General features: G+C 52.7%; 6 protein-coding genes across 6 annotated transcripts; 4 read left to right on the top strand and 2 right to left on the bottom strand.

Moving 5' to 3' along the window:
* Positions 1 to 673: 673 nt before the first annotated feature.
* Positions 674 to 1,368, top strand: B0T26DRAFT_675856 (uncharacterized protein; the record flags this gene model as incomplete). Its single annotated transcript, XM_060439893.1, has 2 exons — positions 674 to 888; positions 1,185 to 1,368. 2 exons carry the CDS (start codon positions 674 to 676, stop codon positions 1,366 to 1,368), a joined length of 399 nt encoding a protein of 132 aa, XP_060296367.1.
* Positions 1,369 to 3,031: 1,663 nt separating this feature from the next.
* B0T26DRAFT_751611 (uncharacterized protein) lies at positions 3,032 to 3,487 on the top strand (the record flags this gene model as incomplete). Its single annotated transcript, XM_060445400.1, has 1 exon — positions 3,032 to 3,487. The coding sequence occupies one exon, from the start codon at positions 3,032 to 3,034 to the stop codon at positions 3,485 to 3,487; it is 456 nt and encodes a 151-aa protein (XP_060296366.1).
* Positions 3,488 to 4,974: 1,487 nt separating this feature from the next.
* B0T26DRAFT_675854 (uncharacterized protein) lies at positions 4,975 to 5,634 on the bottom strand (the record flags this gene model as incomplete). The annotated part of the gene is made up of 2 exons (XM_060439892.1): positions 4,975 to 5,414; positions 5,448 to 5,634. 2 exons carry the CDS (start codon positions 5,632 to 5,634, stop codon positions 4,975 to 4,977), a joined length of 627 nt encoding a protein of 208 aa, XP_060296365.1.
* A 731-nt stretch (positions 5,635 to 6,365) lies between these two features.
* Positions 6,366 to 7,054, top strand: B0T26DRAFT_710270 (uncharacterized protein; the record flags this gene model as incomplete). Its single annotated transcript, XM_060441972.1, has 1 exon — positions 6,366 to 7,054. A coding segment is annotated over exon 1 (206 nt), but the record flags the coding sequence as incomplete, so codon positions are not given.
* Positions 6,366 to 7,245, bottom strand: B0T26DRAFT_802665 (uncharacterized protein). Its single transcript, XM_060447059.1, has one exon. The coding sequence runs from the start codon at positions 7,124 to 7,126 to the stop codon at positions 6,656 to 6,658; it is 471 nt and encodes a 156-aa protein (XP_060296363.1). The 5' UTR covers positions 7,127 to 7,245; the 3' UTR covers positions 6,366 to 6,655.
* A 5,614-nt stretch (positions 7,246 to 12,859) lies between these two features.
* On the top strand, positions 12,860 to 15,088 carry B0T26DRAFT_675852 (transferase family-domain-containing protein; the record flags this gene model as incomplete). Its single annotated transcript, XM_060439891.1, has 3 exons — positions 12,860 to 14,229; positions 14,317 to 14,377; positions 14,921 to 15,088. 3 exons carry the CDS (start codon positions 12,860 to 12,862, stop codon positions 15,086 to 15,088), a joined length of 1,599 nt encoding a protein of 532 aa, XP_060296362.1.
* Positions 15,089 to 19,744: the final 4,656 nt, after the last annotated feature.

The following is a 19,744-nucleotide window of genomic DNA, read 5'->3' as shown; positions in this document are numbered from 1 at the left end:
GACCTCAAAATGTTCCCAACGGAGTAAAGCGTGATATTTTTGTGGGGGTTTTCGAGCAACTAACGGGCTCATTTTCGACTGGTTCGGAAATACAAGCCATTCTCTTGACTCTCTCAAGTTTGGTTAGGAAAAAGAGCTGATAAGTCACGCCTAGCCAAATCTCTAGCTACTTCTAGCTACAACAAACTAGAACGTACCCAAGCCAGCCTTCCTACAATATATTTAGAAAACTAATAGGGCTCTCGATCAATTCTTCCGTCCGGTCTTATCCTTCCCTGTGAGGTATCGATTAGGGTGTGTGGCCCTAGCCAATACACTGGGCGTGCTTGCATTGGGCCCGGCACCTCGAAATTTCACCCACCCCAGATCCATCATGCCCAGAAAAAAGCCTCAGACATCATCCACCGTGCCTAGGCAGCATCTATCTCGTCGTTTGTTTCCGGGGGCAAGCGGAGAGCCACTAACCATAATATTGTGCCTCATTGAAGTGTCCTATCTAACTCGGTCGTCGTATTCGTTCCCGCCCGTTGACAATGGCGGGCCGCCGAGGAGGCAAGAAGCCAAGAGGTCGGCTCAGAAACAGAGTTCGGCGGGGCTTCTCGCGATTTCTGCATCCGCACAGTCTCACTTCGCAACGTCACTCGGGCTCATCAAAGGGGATCGCCCCGGAAGAATGGATGAAAAGGCCCTATTTCTGAAGCTGATCCAATGGGTCTGCTTCGCCCAGCGACCCATGACACTGGCCGAGCTGCGCTGGGCAATGGTCGCCGACTTTTCACGCAAGTCACTGAGAGCATGCATAGACTCGGCCGATTACATAGACGACATGGACGCAATAGAGAGGAGACTCAGGACCCTCAGTCACGGCCTTGTTGAGGCTATTCGGACGTGAGCCGATACTCCCTCCTCTACGAGGACTACGTACGACGACGACCTCCATAACGAAGATTGTTTCAAGCTTACGGCGGTAGTACTTATAGTTCGAACTATATAAACCGAGCCTTGAAGACTATGATATGTAGGACTGTATTGTCGTGAGCGGCGGGGAAGAGGTGGATATAATAGCGAAGAAGACTCGGACCAAAAGGAAGCAAAAGGATATAATAGCTGGCTCTATCCCTCTGCCGGCTAGGCCGGAGACTGTGGTGCCAAAGCTACATATTCTTCACTGGGCCGTAATATAGTGGGAGGCACGCAAGGCCGAACGCTACGCCTACTCGCCCTCGAGTACGCCTACTCGCCCTCGAGTACGGTGTATTCGCCCTCGAGTACGGTGGAGATGAGGATTTGTGGATGTTTCCGCTAGATGAACATGACCCTGATCTACGGCTTGAGGCGAGGAAGCTTGAGACTCTTGAGGAGGCTTAGCGGCTATTTCGCCGGGGAATCCTTTTGTTATTGACTGAGGGACCATATTGAGGCCCTGCGGGGACTGAAATGCGGCTCTGCAACATGTGCAACACCATAGAAAACATCCCCACTGCGGAAACCTTGCAATTTACGATACTTTTGTAGGTGCCCGCGACCATACTTATATGCCCTGACTGGGCAGACTAGAACTAGAATTCGTGTTCAATTTGAGGAGACTGCATTTTTGAACGATCTAGCCCGACTTACGGTTACCTTGCAAAATAGGAAATTCTTCAATTCTTGACGATTCCGAAGATGTCTTCCATCATCACGGCCTCCTTCGTTGCGGCTGCAAAGCCGGCCCGGTGATACAGGTCACTGCAAATTTGGGTGTGGGTTATATCTTGGTTTAAGCCAGGGTGGCCTGCAAGGCAAGGATCAGGTGCATGGGCGGCTCCATCCAAAAAGACCGAATTTACTACGGCAAAAGCCGGGCAACTAGTTGATTTCAATTGCCAGGCCTATGATTTTATCATGGGGTGGGTGCGCGCAGCAATCCTCTTATATTGGGCCGTGGGCAAAGACGTAGACACCGGGAGCGACACGCGGTACAGGCGGCAGATACTACAGGTCCAGCTTAAGGCCAACCAGAAGGCTATTAGGGCTAATCTCTACTGAGAAGATGAGAAGTAGCTGCTGTTTGGGTTAGCCACCCTTCGATCAGATGCCTGATTTTAAAAGAGTTGTGGCTGATTCGGCGATGCATTATGCATCTCGTAAATGATTCGATCCTGATAAAAAGCGATTAGCATCCATGACATCCCTCGTGCCCCAAGTGTAATTAAAAATTACCTAATAATCATGTGCTGGAGACGTGCTCTACAAAGCTGCCAAGTTGGGCTTTTGGTGCGCTGCCCTGCGGCGGGGGCTGTCCTTCCATGGCTCGGTATCCCCGTACATGCACCGATCGGCTCCCGACCAAGAATTCAAGATCATGCAGACGCCAAAACGAACAGCCCTGAAAGGTTGGGAGATGTCAATTGGACTGTGCCGCACAACCAGATCTTGGATGCATTCTTACATCATCCTTCCGCATCCCCCTGAGCGGGCGGAACAGAGATCAATCCTGCGTCGTTCTTTGCCGATATGCGATGCCAGAATAGTTTGCATCGCTCATTGACTCAGGAGTGGGCAAACCCTGCGCCAAGAATTCTTGGCATTTGCAAGAGACGAGAACATGAACCATGAGGGGACATCAAGTACCCGAATTAGGTAGTGTCGCTTCGTCCGTTCTCTTGGTAGATCCAGAATTCCGTTCCTGCCTAGAGACTCAAGGAGCTTGGGCCGAGGAGTGGCAGGTATGGCAATGCAATGCAATTCCGTCTTTCTGACTATGGGAGGAGCGTCTTGATTTCCAAGTAACTTTAGAGTAAACAAGGCATGCCTTTCTCTCGGATGCCTTTCTCTCGGCGCAGAGTGAAGGGTCTTCGCATATAAAACCCAAGGTGGTGTCACTCGGATAGCAACCCTCTCTCGACAGACACCGACAATCAACACTCGGTCTTCCCTTCTCAACAACATCCCATACAGCCTCTCAACAACATCCCATACATCCTCAACACTCCACATTATCAGTCACAGCCAAACACTTTGAACACACACACCCATCCTCAAAGCCACCATGAAGTTCCTCGCCATCCTCGCCGTCGCCACCCACCTAGCCACCCCAGCTCTGGCCGACTTCTTCATCTACCAGGGCCTGGAGAGCTACATCGACGTGGGGACGTTCAATACGTACTCGTTCTTCCGGGGGCCGCCCGACTGCAACGACGTGAACAACGCGCCGCGGTACGACGAGTCGGACGACGTCAGCGGCGACAAGCAGGGCGTGGCGTGCGACGGCCCGGGCTGCTGGCAGGCTAACCCCAACGACATCGACCGGCTCGAGTTCAACACGCGCTTCGGCCACTTCACCATGTACAAGGACCGCGGCCGCGACATCTTTGACATATGGGGCGGCAACGTCGGCCACTGCGACCCCGACACCAGCCACCACTACGAGTGCCCCAGCGGGCCGTACCCCAGCCCCCTTAGCGGCAAGCGCGTCTTCTTCTGCCGGGCTAGCTTTGGTCCTTGAGTGTTTTTTGAGGCATCATGGCGGTGGTTAAGGGAGGCGAGCTTGGATATTGGCTTTTGTTCTAGTTTTCTTCCGAATGTACCTAAAAACTTCATCTCTTTCGTCACAGACAGTTCAGATACATGCTTTGCCTCACCCCCTCAAGGCCTTCTGGTTCTAGTTCTCCACGTGGCGCAAGAAAGCACATAACACAGCAGACAGCCAAGCCCGTCCAATTACTTGGAGAAAGGACTTGACTACGCGGCCCGTGTCGGTTATGAACCGAAAGCGTCCCGCTTACGTATCGCCACGTTGTTGTTGGTGAGGCCGCTGGACACTTGTGGTAGTAGTAAAGATTGTTTCAAGAAGCCTATAGGGCTATCAAAAAGAGCTCTGATCTGGGTACCCGTCATCATAATTTCAACACCCAGGAAATACAGGAAATACAGGACCGTATAAACAAATTAGGATTCAACGGATTTAGGATTCAACGAATTCCTCAGGCAACTGGGTGCCGGCCATAGCTTGTGGCTAATTTGCGTACAAATTGGGGCCTTGGAGTAACCATTTGCAAGTTGCCCTTATTTCGAGGCACTCAGCAACGAAGACATTGTCAAAATGAATTTCTAACCCTGAGTATCTCAACTGCTAGCACCTGGCAAAGACCCCGAGGGGGTAAGCTGATTGTTAGACGGGGTACCCAGATCAAAGCTCATTAAAAATGCATTTGGCTCTTGTTAAGAGCCCTCTAATGCATCTTTAAAGGTCTTGCAGATGCCTGGGCTCTTACCCCCCCGTGGCCCATGTGAAATACGGCTTTGGTTCTAGTTCAGCGATGGTTCGGCAAGCTGCCCTGCGAAAGAGGCGACTGGCCCAAAAGAAGAGGTGAATATGCCCCATGATGCTCCAGCAAACCTCAATTACTGATCAGGGGCTCAGGGGCCAGGCAACAAGGGGGTTGCTTACACCCTTACCTAGTATAATCTAGTGTACTTTTTTCATTTTTTTCTTGGCTTACCCACCTCGTATAAGGTAGATAGCCCGCCCTCCCTTGGATCAGAGGACGGCATCGCTCTTTTCCCTCGGCCCTCTTCTTTTCAGGAAGCAGTCACGTCTTTTACTATGAATTGAGATCCCCAGACCAGTGCATGCACGTACTAGTGCCTTTTCCTTGCTATTTTGACCTCCCCTGGCTATGGAACTCTGTACCTTTACTCTGTGAAGCTCGCCTAGGAACTCTGTACCTTCACTATTTGAAGCTCGCCTACGACTCGTCTTGGTGCTGCTTTTGTGGTTGTTGTGTTGTGGTGCCTTTTGACCGCTTCACTATCCATCACTTTCGTAAGATAGAAAGGTCGTTACATAGCTCTTCTAGGTTCGGGACTACGAACACAATTGTAGTAGAAAGAGGTTTATTAATTAACTTAGATCAGTCCTAGACGGGGGCATCCAAAATTATAGATGGCCTTACACCGCCAACCCCAGGACCTTAGTTACATTATTACCGCTTAACCCCCCGCCGTCTTTCTCTTATTTCCCTTTCCCGCATGTCCTCCACCGTCCACTTCATCCTCCTCATCCTCCGAGGTATTAATTCCGTTATACTTTAGCACCTTTATCAGGCGCCCGATCTGGCGGTCCTGCTTTGACACCTGACGTGACAAGAAAGCTACCTTCCGGGTAAGCTCGGCCACTTCTGCGGTCGGAGCAGCAGGGCTGGCGCTGCCAGTGGAATTGCCCACCTTGTCGGTAGAATCGGTGGCCGCACGGAAAGCAAGGGGGGGAACTTGGGTCGGTGGTGGTGGCGGCGGCGGGGGTGCATCGCGGAAGCCAAGCGTGCCGCGACGGAGGCCAAGCGCGTCGCGAGAACTCGTACTGGGGAGCAGGGACTTCGGCTGGGGAAGGACTTGCACAAACGAGTCCAAGGTCGGCTTAATATAGGTTGAAACTGGCGTGTTCGAGTATTTATCTAGGGAATTACGAAGAGCAGTGTAGGCATCGCGACACGCCGGCGATGGCGATTGTGCGTCGTTGCGAGGCGTCAGCAGTCTCTGCTTCTGGGTCACCATAAAACTAAACAGAAAGCCTCGGTCAGCAACAGGGGTACCAATTTTGATAGCACGGGGGCCATACAAGTCGATATAGAGCGGTTTCAGCGCAGTAGGCATGTCGTTACATGCCCTGCGAAGACGAGCGCAGCGCTTGCAGGCACCCGCCAATTCCGACTTCTCACAACTAACGTCGTTGATCGTGATACTATATAGGCAGCCGAAGCAGGGAAAGGCCAAGCCTCCGCCACAATCCACCGTCTCCAATTTGACCAGGGAATCGGGCTCCTCGTCGTCGGAGAGCGACATCTGCGACAAGTTCGGGGGAATGGATGGCGGCAGGGACCGAGTTTTATTGCGAGCGCCGTCGAAAATGGGAAAGTTCTTCTTCGCGGCGGGCGCGTTTCTGGGGGGGCGGGGTCCAGACATGATGCGCTAGAGCTGACTGAATCTGGAGCAGAATTGAGAAAGGGCAAAAGATGTGGAAGAAAGGCGACGTGGTTTTGGCGACAGATGATGATGCAGCGAGAGAGAATTTACCGAACCTCGGAGTGCGCGATGCTGTCGTTGCGAGATGAAGAGAGGAGGCATGGTAGGAAAGGAAGGAAAGGAGGGAAGGACAGGCAGACCCGAAGGAAATATTTAAACCGCCAAAGGGCAGAATCAAAGCGTTGGAGTCTCCACTTTCCTGGTGATTTCAGATATGGGGACGGGATGACAGATACGGGAAGAAAAGGGGGAGCGATGTAAATACGGTAATTACTTTCCCATACGGCTCGACCTGCTCGCGTCCAGCTTAGCGGGGGTTTTCTGAGGCAATTGCGAGATTCGTTGTATCCTAATGCCAGATACCTGCATTACCATCGTCTAGTGGTCTATATCTTCATTACGTGGAACCGGGCCAGCCGGTGCCGCAGCAACCGCACACACGGGGTAAACATGCTCGAGAACTGCTCGGCCGCAGATGTATATACACAGACCAGCTGCTCTCACCGCGTCCAACTCCGACTCGCCGCGTCCAACTCGGACTCACCGCGTCCAACTCGGACCTACCCAAACTCTTCGTCATCACCCCTCGGGGCCCAACCGACCAGCGGTGACGGCCTATGCTCAACCACGGGTTCCTTGGTGTCGTCGTTAATTAGATAACAGAGACGGGGCCCTCGGTCGTGGCGACATATCCGGGGAAGTACAAGACGGTGACGGGCAGGCCGTTGCTCTTGTTCTTGTATTTCTTCTGCTTGAGGGTGATGCCGTAGGTGGTGGCGTAGGGCTGCAGGAAGGCGCGGACCATCGTGTTACCGGCGGCGTGCATCTCGGCGGTGCCGGTGTTCTGCTCGGCGTAGACGTAGTGGATGTCGACGAGCCCGCCGTGCGTCGCGATGGCCTTGTCCAGAATCGTGCGGATCTTGCTAATCTGCGCCGGCCCCTCCGTCACCGTGTCGCCCAGCTTCGCCCCCTCGATTACGGTGAACAGGGCCCACTTGGTGGGCAGGTCCCCCTTGAAGGTGATGCCGATCACCGAGCACCCGTGCAGCCCGCTCTGCGCGTTGTCCTCCTTGGTGAACTGGGCCACCTTGATCTCGTTCATGGCAACGCTGACGGCAGTCATGGTAGCGTGTGGTTTGCTTGTTGTTTTGGGTGGTTGGAAGGGTTGGGGTTGTCTGTTTGATGGTGCTGGTGATGTTGATGGTGATTGTAATGGTAATGGTGATGGTGATGGTGATGGTGATGGTGATGGTGATGGTGATGGTGATGGTGATGGTGATGATGAAAACAGAGACGGCTTTAAGGTGTCCGGAGAGTCATGATTAAATAGTGATCGTCGCGAATCCAAGTACGAGAGTGCAATACGACCGCCGCAGTGAAGCTGTTCTGAGGTGCTCGGTGGCGAGCTGGAGGCCAACTTACCGCGAACCACCAACCGCCATCAGCATTACCCTCGTCAGCACCGACTCGTGTTGGGATCTCCACCCAGAATGAGGCGAGATAGTGATACCAACGCCCCTGACAAGGCCAGCGGCCCACGAGTTGGAGCTGATCATCACATTCTGTCACTTCACCGGCGCCGCTCTGCCTCGTATCCGGACTAACTTCTAAGCTGAGAGTGAGGCGAGTTGAGGGAACCACGCCGCAGACCGTGTCAGAGCTGATGGGCACTTTCAATGAGCACAGTGAAATGAGAACAGTGAGCTAAACAGGTGATGTGTCTCTGGGGCAACAGCGGGACCCGTTCGCGGTCCACCGCCCACGGCGTGCATCAACAGCACATGTCAGACTCCCTGAAACCAAACCCGAGAACCGTCATCGTTTCATTATCATATCAACCGGTTCTCATCTACGACGGTCGTTAGGTATGAGCTCAGACGTTCATTACGCCACCGCCTCTCATTTCCTGTGCTATTGTCGAACAAGAGCATGGTGGAGCCCCGTCTGATGCGCGACGGAGAGAGGACTGCCGGTGTTCCACATGATTGCATCTCTCAGCCGTTTTGGGTGAGATTTGGCGTTTTGTGTGACACCCATCAACGACATGTTTGCTTTCACCTAACCCGTATTCGGCGTTCGGATAAGCATGCGAGGGTAGTATTGGTGTCGAATGCCCCCCCCTAAGCTGCAATGACGCGGCGAGGCGGCAGCGTTGTTTGGGGAATGATGGCGCCTCGTGTTTCGCTGCGGGGAAGATATGCCTTTCCTGGGACTTTGAACCGCTTTTCCAAGTTACCTGGACGGTCCCCAACCAACACGACTGTGGCACGGCACCTGCTGCCGCCGCCCCTTGGGTCTTAATCATCGCCCAGCATCGGGGCCGACGTGCCAGGCACCGATGTCGGCAGTCTATACGAGCCACATCCGAAAGCCTGGGCCACATGCAGACATCAAAATGCCAAGACCAAGCCGCAGATAATAATAGTCTTGCTCTTGAGTCTCATTTGCCCATTGTCTCCGAGACGGGATTTATGAGAATGAGACATGCGGCATGATCGCGTGACAGGTCCTCGCCTCCTCCGCCCTCCAACCGACTGAAGTGTGCACACCCACCATTCACCGATGGACCTAGACAAAAGTGTGGCCTGACTAGTCAGTCTACAGTGTGGAATTCCAATACCGCGTCAAACAGCCTGCCACGGCACCAGGCCTCTGTACCCAGCTTGTTTTGCGTGACACAAGCTGACAGGGTTTGTTCCAGAATCTCAGCTTATGCCACCTGCCTTGGTTCCATGCACGCAGAGGTTTCAACGCCGCCAACAGACGGCTCAAGCAGCCACCAGCAGGAGAGGTAGAAGGTCTGGACGATGGATTGCACTGCACGTGACTAGGAAGTCGCTCGTGCCCGCAGTCTCTTGCTCCTGTTTCCATAACTATATATCTCCATAACTATATATCTCTATACCTATATATCTCCATACCTACATATCTCCATACTTATATAAGACGTGCATACCAGCTTGTTTGAAGCTCACCCGTCGGCGAGGGCTTTGACGTTGAGATTTTAGGTTGGATTGCGCGCCCCCACTTGCCACTTGTTTCTCGACCCCCCAAGAATCCATCTTCACCTCCTGGCCTTGCAAGTCCCTCTGTTGGGCTTTCCCCCCACTTGCTGCTCGTCTTATCTTCCTTTTTCTCTTCCTTTTCTTATTGTGTCGATGACGAAGCAAGGGGAATTGTTCATAAGCCCTGCTGCCGCCCACCTCAAGATACAGCGGCACGCCAACCACTCCGCTCTCGCCATGAAACTTCCTCCCTAGCTTGGGAGCGAATTCGGGTTTGCCGTGTAGCCCGGTTTGAGTTCTGCCTACCCTCTAATTTCACGATTCCATCCCTTACTCTTTCTCCCCCTTTGTTCGGGTAAGTCAGGTGGTCTGCTTATGGAACACCCCTGGATTTGGAACAAGGTTTGTCATCAAGGACTTGCCGCTCGCCACCCAACTCACCTATTTCAATCGCTTGCAACTCAACCAATTCTGCTTCAATACTTATCTTCTTTTCTCCATTCAATTAAGAAATGAAATATGAAGCGATATACTCAGTTGGATTTGCAGAATGCGCTGGCAGAGTATGCAGAAACCGGCTTACTCTGTAGCTCTGCTGAAAATCACGGCATCCCCCCTACTACTCTCTTTAATCGGGTTCGTGGTTCCGAGCCAGCCTTCAAGGCCCAAATTCTTAATCAAAAGCTTTCTCCGGCTATGGAAGAACGCTTAACCGAATGGATTCTATTCCAAGGGTCGCTCGGTCACCCTCCAACCCACGCCCAAATTCGGAAACTAGCTAGAAGAATGCTCGAAGATAACGAGACCCTCGGAAAACGCTGGACTAGCCGGTTTTTTGGCTAGAAATCCATCTATTTCTACAATTAGGCCTCGGAGAATCCATGCAAACCGTGCTAATCGAGCCTGTGAGGCCGTTATCCGGCCTTGGTTTGACTATTTGAAGCCTCCAGGCGTGGAGGCTATTCCAGCCAAGCATAGGTATAATATGGATGAAACTGGCATTGCTTCTAGCATTGGAGATAACGGCCTGGTTGTTGGATCTAAGGAAAGAAAGAAATTCCAGAAAAAGAAGAAAGGAGACCGAATTTGGACCTCGATTATCGAATGTATTTCCGCTGACGGCCGGTATTTGAACCCAGTCGTCATTTTCAAAGGTGGAAGCCTTCAACAACAATGGTATCCACGCGATTTACAGCCATTTAAGGGCTGGAAGTGGAAACCCACTGAAAACGGCTGGTCTGACGATGATACTGCCGTCGCATGGCTCCGCAATATCTTTCTTCCAGAGACTCGGCCAGCTACCCCCTCGGAGAAGCGCCTCCTTATTTTAGATGGCCACGGTAGTCATACCACCGAAGAATTCATGTGGCTAGCCTTTTCTAATAACGTACAATTGTTATTTCTACCAGCCCACACCTCCCACGTTCTCCAGCCCCTGGATTTATCGGTTTTCGGCCCTCTAAAAGCCCGGTACAGAGCCAAGCATAACGAGGTTGTTTCCGGCTTCGACGAAGGCACTGTTGCTGAAAAGAAGGCCTTCCTAGAATGCTACCGGCAAGCCAGGGTCTATGGAATGACTGAATCTAATATCAAAGCCGGCTGGAAAGCTACAGGCCTCTGGCCGGTCAGCCTCAGGAAGCCCCTAAGCAACGGCCTTGTTATTAAGAATTCTAACGGCGACGTTGGTCAACTGACCTCTACGGTTTCTATAGACCTTCAAGAGGTCCATAACCCCATTCTAAATAAGGATTCGGAGGGCCGGCCTATATGGTTTACCCCTAAAAAGCCGAAGGATTTCCGTATTCAGGGGCAGGTTTTTCTAGCCGGCCAGAAACGGACTGCCAACGACCGAATTTTCATACGCAAGGCCGCAAAAGCCTTCGATTACGTGGTTTTCCAACTAGCCAATACGGCGCATCAATTGGAGGCTGCAGAAAAAAGCCTAGAACGCACAAGAGGCCGAAAGAGAAGGAAGGTCCAAGTCGACCCTAATACGCAGTTCGCTGGAATTGAGGAGGTTCGTGCCTCACAGAGAGAGGCTGGCAGAGAGGACCTTAGTTATTCTGAAAGAGCAGAATCAGGAAAATCCGATACTGAAGACTTCATCATTGTAGCTAATTAATTGACAAAGTTGTTGGCAATTGAAGTTTGTGGTGTTGTGCGGGGTCCGATTCAGGGGCTGTTCCATAGGCAGGGGTGTTCCAAAAGTCCCCCACCTGACTTACTAATTAACCACTGGAAGGCAATGGCTGCCACACAACGCGCAGAAATCACAGAAATCCTCAAGGTAATCTGACCTGCAGGGAGGGGTTTTAGACCCCCTCCCTTGCTGCCATCTAACTGGTGCTGAATGTAGAGGAGTACACCCGCGGAATATTTGGTTGGTCGAGGGTGAACGAAAGCCGGGCAGGTGAGTGGTAGTGGTGGTGGTGATTGGTTTATGTAGTCCCCCCTTTGGTTGGGGAAGACCCTCACGCTGGAGGCTTTGTGTGTGTAACTTCAGGCTGCACCCAACTGCGACCTTTTGGGTGCCCAGGCTGAGCCTAGAATGGCGGAGACAGAGCGGGAGTCTGCAACCGGGAGCCGTTCGAAATTTTCGATGGCTTGGATGATGGCTTGGTTGATGGCTTGGTTGATGGCTTGGTTGATGGCTTGGTTGCTGCTCTATCATAAGTTCCGCCACTGGTTGGCGTGATGGACCACCATCAAAGCTCGGTTTGCTACACGTGGCCAGATAGGAAGTACCCAGTCTAGCTGGGGAAGCGACGGGCTGTAGAGCAATTTCATGGGGGAGAGGGGGCTGCATGGGGGAGGGGGGGCTCCATGGGGGAGAGGGGGCTCCATGGGGGAAGGGGGGCTTGGAAGGTTCTTGGTATCGGAGGGGGGGAACGACTGGAAGCTGATAGGAATATCCGGACGCAAAAAGGCTAGGCAAGTAGGTATGTACTTACCTAATGATGTGGTAGATGCTTTTAGTGAGAAAGAGAAGCAGGATTCTCCACGTTCTGAAATGAATTTGAGTGATCAAGCAGACCGAGTTCGAGTCTCCGCACAACATCTTTCCTCCCAAGCTCGGAGTGCGAAGATAAGCCCTTATCGTCTTCTCGGCCACAATGTCGGGGCTTTACTATGTGTTTGTAAAACGGGTCCCTGGCATGGGAAATAAGACTGTGTATAGTAACCCGAACATGGCCTCAGTTCTGGGTTCCAAGCACCCTTGGTAAGTTTTTTTCTTCCAAGGCAACTCGGCAGGCCCCCTTGGTGTCTCAAGATGCACTTGTCGTGACATGTCTACCCTGCTGATGACACGGCGCGGCGCTGTTTTTGTGGGTGTGCATAGATAAGGACGAGATCGTGAATTTCCAACAAAACGCCATGTGATGATTACGGGGATAAATCTTGGCATGTCCTGAGCAGTTTCAAACTACACAACGCATACGCCTCCGCTGCTTTGAGATAGTTCATTGCCATCTCTCCTCCTGGTCATGTCATGTGCTCTGTTATCCCGGCCCCTGCAACTGATTACCGATCGTCTTGAAGTTGTGCAACAATGAATCTTGAACCCCCCTGGGCTTTCTCCTCACAGCTCACCAAGTTAGGGGATGAATCATAATGAAAGTCGTTAGCCAGGCAGACCCGCCAAAGGAAGGAGGGGTGCGGGGTACACAACCCAACGGTCTCTCGCTATCCTGGTTTCTCAACTCCAACGAAGGATAATTTACAACTCACCCATCACAAGCAGCGAACCATAATTCACAACCACACCCATCACAAGCAGCGAACCACAATTCACAACCACACCCATCACAAGCAGCGCCGCCACCACCACCACCACCACCACCACCACCTCTATGGAGTCCTTCAGCCTCGACATGATCGGACAGCTGCCAAACTTGAACATCTACACCCAGCTCTGTCTCTGCTTTTCCGTGCCCGACGGCGACGGCGCGGACGCGACCCGCCAAGTAGCCGCCGACATCCTCGCCCAGGGCCTCGAGACACTAGCACGGCGCGTACCATGGGTCGCAGGGCAGATCGTCCACGAGCCGTCCAGCGAAGCCGGCAACTCGGGAACCTACAAGATCGCCCCCTGGGCGGACACCCCACCGCTGGTGGTCCGCGACCTCCGGGGAGACCCGTCGGCGCCGACGATGGAGGCCCTTCAGAAACGGAACTTCCCCATGGAACTGCTCGACGAGCGCCTCGTCGCGCCGTACATGACCATCCCCGGCCGGGCGGCGGGGTCGCAGCCGGATGAGCCGACGGCTGTGTTTGCAGTTCAAATGAGCCACGTCGATGGCGGGCTGTTGCTGACGTTTGTCGCCCAGCACCAGGCCATGGATCTCGCGGGGCAGATGCAGGTTATGCGTCTTCTTGCCACGTCCTGTCGAGAGGAGAATTTGCCGGACGGCGAGGTGGAACTCGCGAACCGGGATCGCTTAAGCATTATTCCACCTCTTGGCGACCATGAGCTAGACCCCGTCGAGCAGCTCAGTCGGCAAACGGTGAAGCCGTCGCCTCTGCCCTCTGGCGCCGACTCCGTGGAATCTGTCTGGGCGAGTTTCTCCTTCTCGGAGGAATCTCTCGCTACCCTCAAGGCAGCTGCTCTCCAGACTGCCACGCTGCAGAACGTGTCAACCGACGACGCACTCACTGCATTTGTCTGGCAGTCCATCACGCGCGCGCGATCTCGCCGCCTCAGAAATGACCCGGACACAACGCAAACGCGATTGACACTCGGCCGCGCAGTCGACTGCCGCCGGTACCTCGGCGTCCCGAGGGAATACCCCGGCCTGCTCAACACTATGGTGTACCTCACGCACGCCGCGCAAGAAACCGCCGACATGCCCTTGGGCGAAATGGCCTCGGAGCTGCGTGCCGCCGTCGACCCGGCCACGTCGCAGGTCGGACTGTACACGCGTGCGCTGACGGCGCTCCTGCGCCGGACGCCAGACAAGGGCATGGTCTCCATGGGGGCGGACATCGACCCGCCGAGAGACCTCATGCTCAGCTCGTGGGCGGGGGCGGGGGCGGATTGCTACGGCTTGGATTTCTTTGGCATCGGGCTGGGACCGCCCGTGGCGGTGAGGAGGCCGCGGTTCCAGCCCTTCGAGGGCCTAGGCTATCTTCTCCCTAGACATCCGAGCGGCGAGATTGTCTTGGCCGTGTGTTTGAGAGAGGAAGATATGGCGGCGCTGAAAGGGGATGACGAGTTTGGGATGTATGCCGTGTGTGTTGACTGACGGAGAGACAAGATAGCAATGTCACCATCTTAACAACACGTTTAACTGCTCTTGGGGATTCCTAGCTTGGTCACATTGCGTCGCCACATCCCGGTCATCATCTCCTCACCTAGCCTCACGTTCCAAGTGTGTGATGTTGTCTCCCTGCTCCTCGGCTTTGGACATGACAGCCCCAATCGTGCGCAGGTAATCCGTCATATTCCCAAGATCTTTAGCGTCCGCGTCGGTCAATATCTTCTCGAGGAGTCCGTCCAGAGGCGTATTGAGAGGCCACATTGTTTTCTGTATCATCCGCTGAATACTTGGTCTGTATTCCTCTGGCTTTGTCTTGGCCTTCCATCTTGTCGGCCCCCAATCAGACTGATTTTGTACATAGCCAACAGCCAGTAGTCCGAGCGAGCACAGAATGTCGAGGTTTTGGCATATGGCCTGGGAAGGATCCTGGGGTGCCAATTCTTGACAGTATCGGACCAGCTGCTCCAGGTCTGCTTCAGAGTATTGGTCCTTGGCCAGGCCCTCGCCGACCAGGAATCTATGCAGCTCTGACCGGACGACAGGATAGCAGACTCCATGCCTGTTAACGGCAGGGCGAAATGACCAGCTACTTGCCAGGCTGGCAAGAACCACCTTACGGAGACAACCTGACGAAATCAACTTGCTATGCCGCAGGATCTCGTCACCCTCCTCGGTTTGGGTGAGGAAATCAATGGCGGTGCGATGGATGAATTTGACAGGAGCCTCAGGGCCTATCCCTGCTGGCCTCTGCGCCCCATGGACCTCGATGATTCCAGCACGGCGGGCCGTGATGGCCTGATGAACAGCCTGGCACTGAGCTAGCACGGCTCCGGTGCTAACTCTCTCGCTGCGCATTAGGAGGGACCTTGCTAAGACATCGTCGGATGCCATTGCGATATGGAACAGTGTCATCCCCCTGTAGCATGACTTCTGGCCCTCATCCGCTGTTCCGCGGCTCTGCCATCACCAATGGGGAAAGTAGAGGCCTGGTATTGTGTTCAGTATCTTCCTCCCGTCGATGAGGAGCTAGAAATACAGCGCGGTTTCTGCTCGGTCTTCCCCTGTTTCCTGATTCCGGCGTGTCCAGATGGACTTATACAGTTGAGCCATGTCGTTGGGGAACATGTCGAGGGATTGGTGAAGCATTTCCAGGGGCTCGCCAGCCTCCAGATCTGCCAGCAGAGTTTTGATGACTAGGGCTACCCATAAGAAGACACCCTGAGCCTTGGAGACTATCGTCTTGGCGAACGAGTGTGCCAGGACTTTGTCGGTGGGGCCAATCTTCAGCTTGCTGTGGGCAAAACGGTACATCTCTGTTGCCGTGATATCCTGGAGCAGCAGAGGAGGAACCGACTCAGACTTGAAGTACTCCCTCAAAGCCTCCTCGGGCCTGCTAGAAACAACCACCCTGGTGCCGGCGGTGGCGCGGAGTCTGGACAGCAGGGCGAACACAGCGCTGGCACCAATCCAAATAAATGCCAAATCAATTTGACCTCCAAAAACCGTATTTGCAGGCAAATAAGCTATTTCAGAAGTTAAATTCTGGCTAAATTGGGGGTCAGGTTAATTGGAAATTTTGTAAATATTTCCCATCGGTTGAGCCATTTTTAGGCCCAATTTTCCGGGTTTTCCTGGCACCAGGGCAGTCCCTGACCAAGGTCAACCCTGCATTTTCTGGTCCCGGGAAAATCCTCGAATGCCCTGAATTCGAGTGCCGCCGTGCCGCTGCAATGCAACTATCGCCGACCACTGTAAACAAACTGCCGACTGCAGCCATTTCCCTGCTTCCTTGGCTCCCGAGTCCTCGACAACATGCCTGCCCCCAGCGTTGATGTCACGACCCTCTCGACAAGCCTCCCTACCGCCGAAAATCGTCCTCCTTCCCTTCGTCCGAAGCTATCACGAGTAGCTAGACAGTTCGATGCGCTCCTTGAAGAGGGAGTAGATCTCAAAGATGTAGCAGGAATTGAGTCAAGGATTGGCCGAGGATAAAAATACCAAGAGGGCCTTTATACCAGAAAAGTGGGCAGGAAAAACACCAAAAAGGACATGTGGATTCGTGATCACGGCTACTGGGTCGCCCAGGTTATCAACGACGCCGTCATCGAGGGAGAATACTACTGGGCATCTACTATTGCGAGAAGCTGTTCAAGGCAGAGTCAACAAGCTCGGCGACTATACATTTGGAAAAAGACCACAAATTATATCTACCCAATTCCCAGCCTGATATTGAGAAGCCAGGAAAAAGGCAACGCACGCTTGAAGTGGTCAACACGAAGCGCGCGAGCCATGTTTTACTGCCTCACAGGCTCTCTATGGGAGAGAAACTCGTCGATCTAGTCTTCGGCTCGAACCTGCCTTTCAGCATCGTTGAGCACAAGGGATTTCGTGATTTTTGCATGGACCTAAATGCCGAGAAGACAGCCGCCCTGATTCCTTCGTCGCACAACACCATACGAGAGCACATTCGAAAGAGATTTGAGGCTGAACAACAGGACCTCCGTGAGAGGTTAACGGCATCGCCCGCATCGCCATACAAGAAGCATCTCTCGTTCGATATTTGGACTTCCAACGCGACAGTTTCCTACCCAGCGGTCTTCGTGCATTACACCGATATTGACGGCGCCGTATAATAAGACTTACTTGGAATGCCGTACCTTTGAGGCTCCCACAGCGGCGAGAACCAGGCTCTCTATATCTCTCGGCTAGTCAACGACTACGGCTTCGCTGACAACGTTGGTTATTTTCAGTATGATAACGTGGATGTAAGGAAAGAAGCCCCAACCTACACACACGACCACTTGCACGCGTAGCGAGCCAAGACCTCACTCCTTTGTCGATGGCCTGCCCTGCATTCAGTCATGTATATAAGCAGCGGCCCTCGCCCCTTCCTTTGCGAGGCCCAGGTTGAAGTCTCTTACCAATACCAGTCATTGCTCGCTCTCTTTCGTACCTTCATTGTGACCACCTTGATTAGGCGTACCTGCCTTCACTTATAATAACCACCATTCCTTCAACGCTTTGATATCCAATTAATACTCTATCGATATAACCTCTTTAACAAGATTTATAGAGAAAAGTTATGCGAGGTACGGCGATGTGTGAAAGGTGATGAATTGCTTAAAGAATTTACGCTATCTGCCCGCATGTAAGAGAAGGCAGGTACGCCGGATCAAGGTGGTCAAAATGCAGGTAAGAAGGTAGGCGAGCAATGAGTAGTATTAGTGTGAGACTTCAACCTGGCCCTCGCAAAGGAAGGTAGGCGAAGGCCACGTTTATATACATGCTCAGGGGCTCAGGCCCGGGGCGCCATGGCGTGGCGTAATGGCTTGTGCCAACTGGCAGTGTTCTGGCCAGTTGGTAACAGGTGGTGAGCGCGCACCCTGTGCTCGCGGCTGGTGTTTGGGGTGTCCTTTCCTTACACATACATTGGTTGTATGTTGAAAGCCTGTCTTTCGCAATCTGTGCACGATACTCCTTGTCTCCTGTCATCTCCTACCTGCCGTCCAGACCCCCACAATCCTAGGCCGGGCCTAGCTCCGTGGACCTGTTGTCTAGATTGTAACAATTTTCTTTTTTAAGTTCATTTATCATCACGGAAAAGCTAGGCTCCGGGACAGACAACTGGAAAAAGAAAAGTTAGCTATCGCCAGAAATAGACTACTCGACTTTTCATACAGTTACAATTGAGTCTAATGACGAGCTTTGTGTGCTTGAAAGCACGGCCTCAAAGGTCTTTCCAATCTCCCTACATAGCAGTCGGAAAGTACCAATAGAATGGTCGCTTAAATTCTTGACGAACACCCTGGAAAGGGAATGCTCCTCACCCGGCAGAATTCTCCAAGCATATGGATCATTTGGGCGGGGGTTAAGGCGAACATCTAAATGTGCTACCACGATGGATGATAATTATCACCGATTTTAATAGCTTAGTAATTTACTCTATATACATTTTCTCGAATTCAAGACCCCAGATTAATCCTCCCATACGCACTCTCGAATTCCTTCCTACGCGTATGACTTATAGTTCCTTCACTTACCCAAGAATTTTCGCTTTCTGGACGACCCTTCCATCTCACTAAATACTTAATCCGTCCGCTACATATCTTTTTTTTAAGCAATTCCACTCCCGAATGATTTCCTCCGTTCTTCAAGTAGCTTATGTTAAAATCAGCAAGAAGATGGTCGCTTATGTTCTCTGGTGGTTCCCACGTGTTGGATTCGTCCCCAAAGCCTTTCCACTTGACCAGGAGCCAAACTCCCCGGCCCGGCCCCCACTTAGCAAGCAATTCCTCAACCTCCCATGTGTCTTTTTTCTCGTCAATTGCGGTGGGCGGGAAGATCCCCCTGCTATCGCCAACCCCTCCTCCAACTGAACATAACTCTGTCACAGCGTCATTCGTTTGCTCAGGCTCAGCAGGGGCCGTGTCGGTCAGCAGTTCCGGATCAATTAAGTTCACAGGAACAATGGATGATAATGATGTAGATCGTGAGCTTGCGCTTGCCCATTGCTCTTGAAATGTCGTCTGGTCGCCCTGCGCCATAAGGTTGTCTGTCTGATCGGTAAGATCGAGGATCCGAGATGGGAGTGACCGAGTATTAGACACAATTCCATCGCTACATTCCTCGACGTTCATTCGAGACATGTCGTAATAAGCGGGAGGCAGCTCTACCTGTCTAATCCGAGACACTTGCCCTTCACCCAATTCCGTCAGGTCAGGGTCTGTAGTTGATGGTGAAATGCAGGCCCCGGGATCGGCATGCTCGCTGACACCAAGGCTCTCGTCATCAACAAAGCTGGGAGATGGCCTCGAGCTCGAATTAACTGATGGGCAAACTTCTTGAAGAGAATTGACATCGAAGACGGAAGAGAGGGCAATAGTGCTGAAAGGAGACGTGCTGGTTTCCGAATAACTGCCGTAGGAGATAGAAAAGTTTGATATCAATCCATGGGATTCCGCCGCCGGGTTGGCGTCTGTTGCTGATGCCAGCTTGGCGTTGGCAGCCTCTTCCATAGTATAAACTCGGCGCCGTTTTCTTCGGGAGGGGGAACATCCTCCATCCACAAAGACTTCCCTCTTCTTTTGCGTCTTCTCCTTACTATTTCTGGAAGGATAGCTATGGGCGTCTTGTAGATGGTACCAGAGCTGCTGGTCTGACTCGTACGCTATAGAGCATTCGGGGTCAGGACACGGTATTGCGTCCGTCATTCTCGAAGTCTTCGCGTAAATAGTGAAGCACTCATTGACATGCCTTTCCCAGCTAACTTGCTTCCTAAATCCGAACAGTCGTCGGGTTGCAGGTAGTTGTTCGTTATGCATACATGTTTTGCACATCCCGGTGTAGGCAATGGCTCGGCGAAACTTGACAAAATTGCAGCGCAGCGGCAGTTTGCGTTTGTTGATATGCCCCCGGTAGTGGACTTCCAATGCTTTCCTACCCGCTACGGGGTTGTGGCATATGAAGCAGAAATCAACG

The sequence above is a fragment of the Lasiosphaeria miniovina genome (genome assembly GCF_030549165.1).
Source record: "Lasiosphaeria miniovina strain SMH2392-1A chromosome Unknown B0T26scaffold_4, whole genome shotgun sequence".
NCBI lineage: Eukaryota > Fungi > Ascomycota > Sordariomycetes > Sordariales > Lasiosphaeriaceae > Lasiosphaeria > Lasiosphaeria miniovina.
Note: the sequence above shows the minus strand (reverse complement) of the source record. Positions and strands in the feature narration are given on the sequence as shown.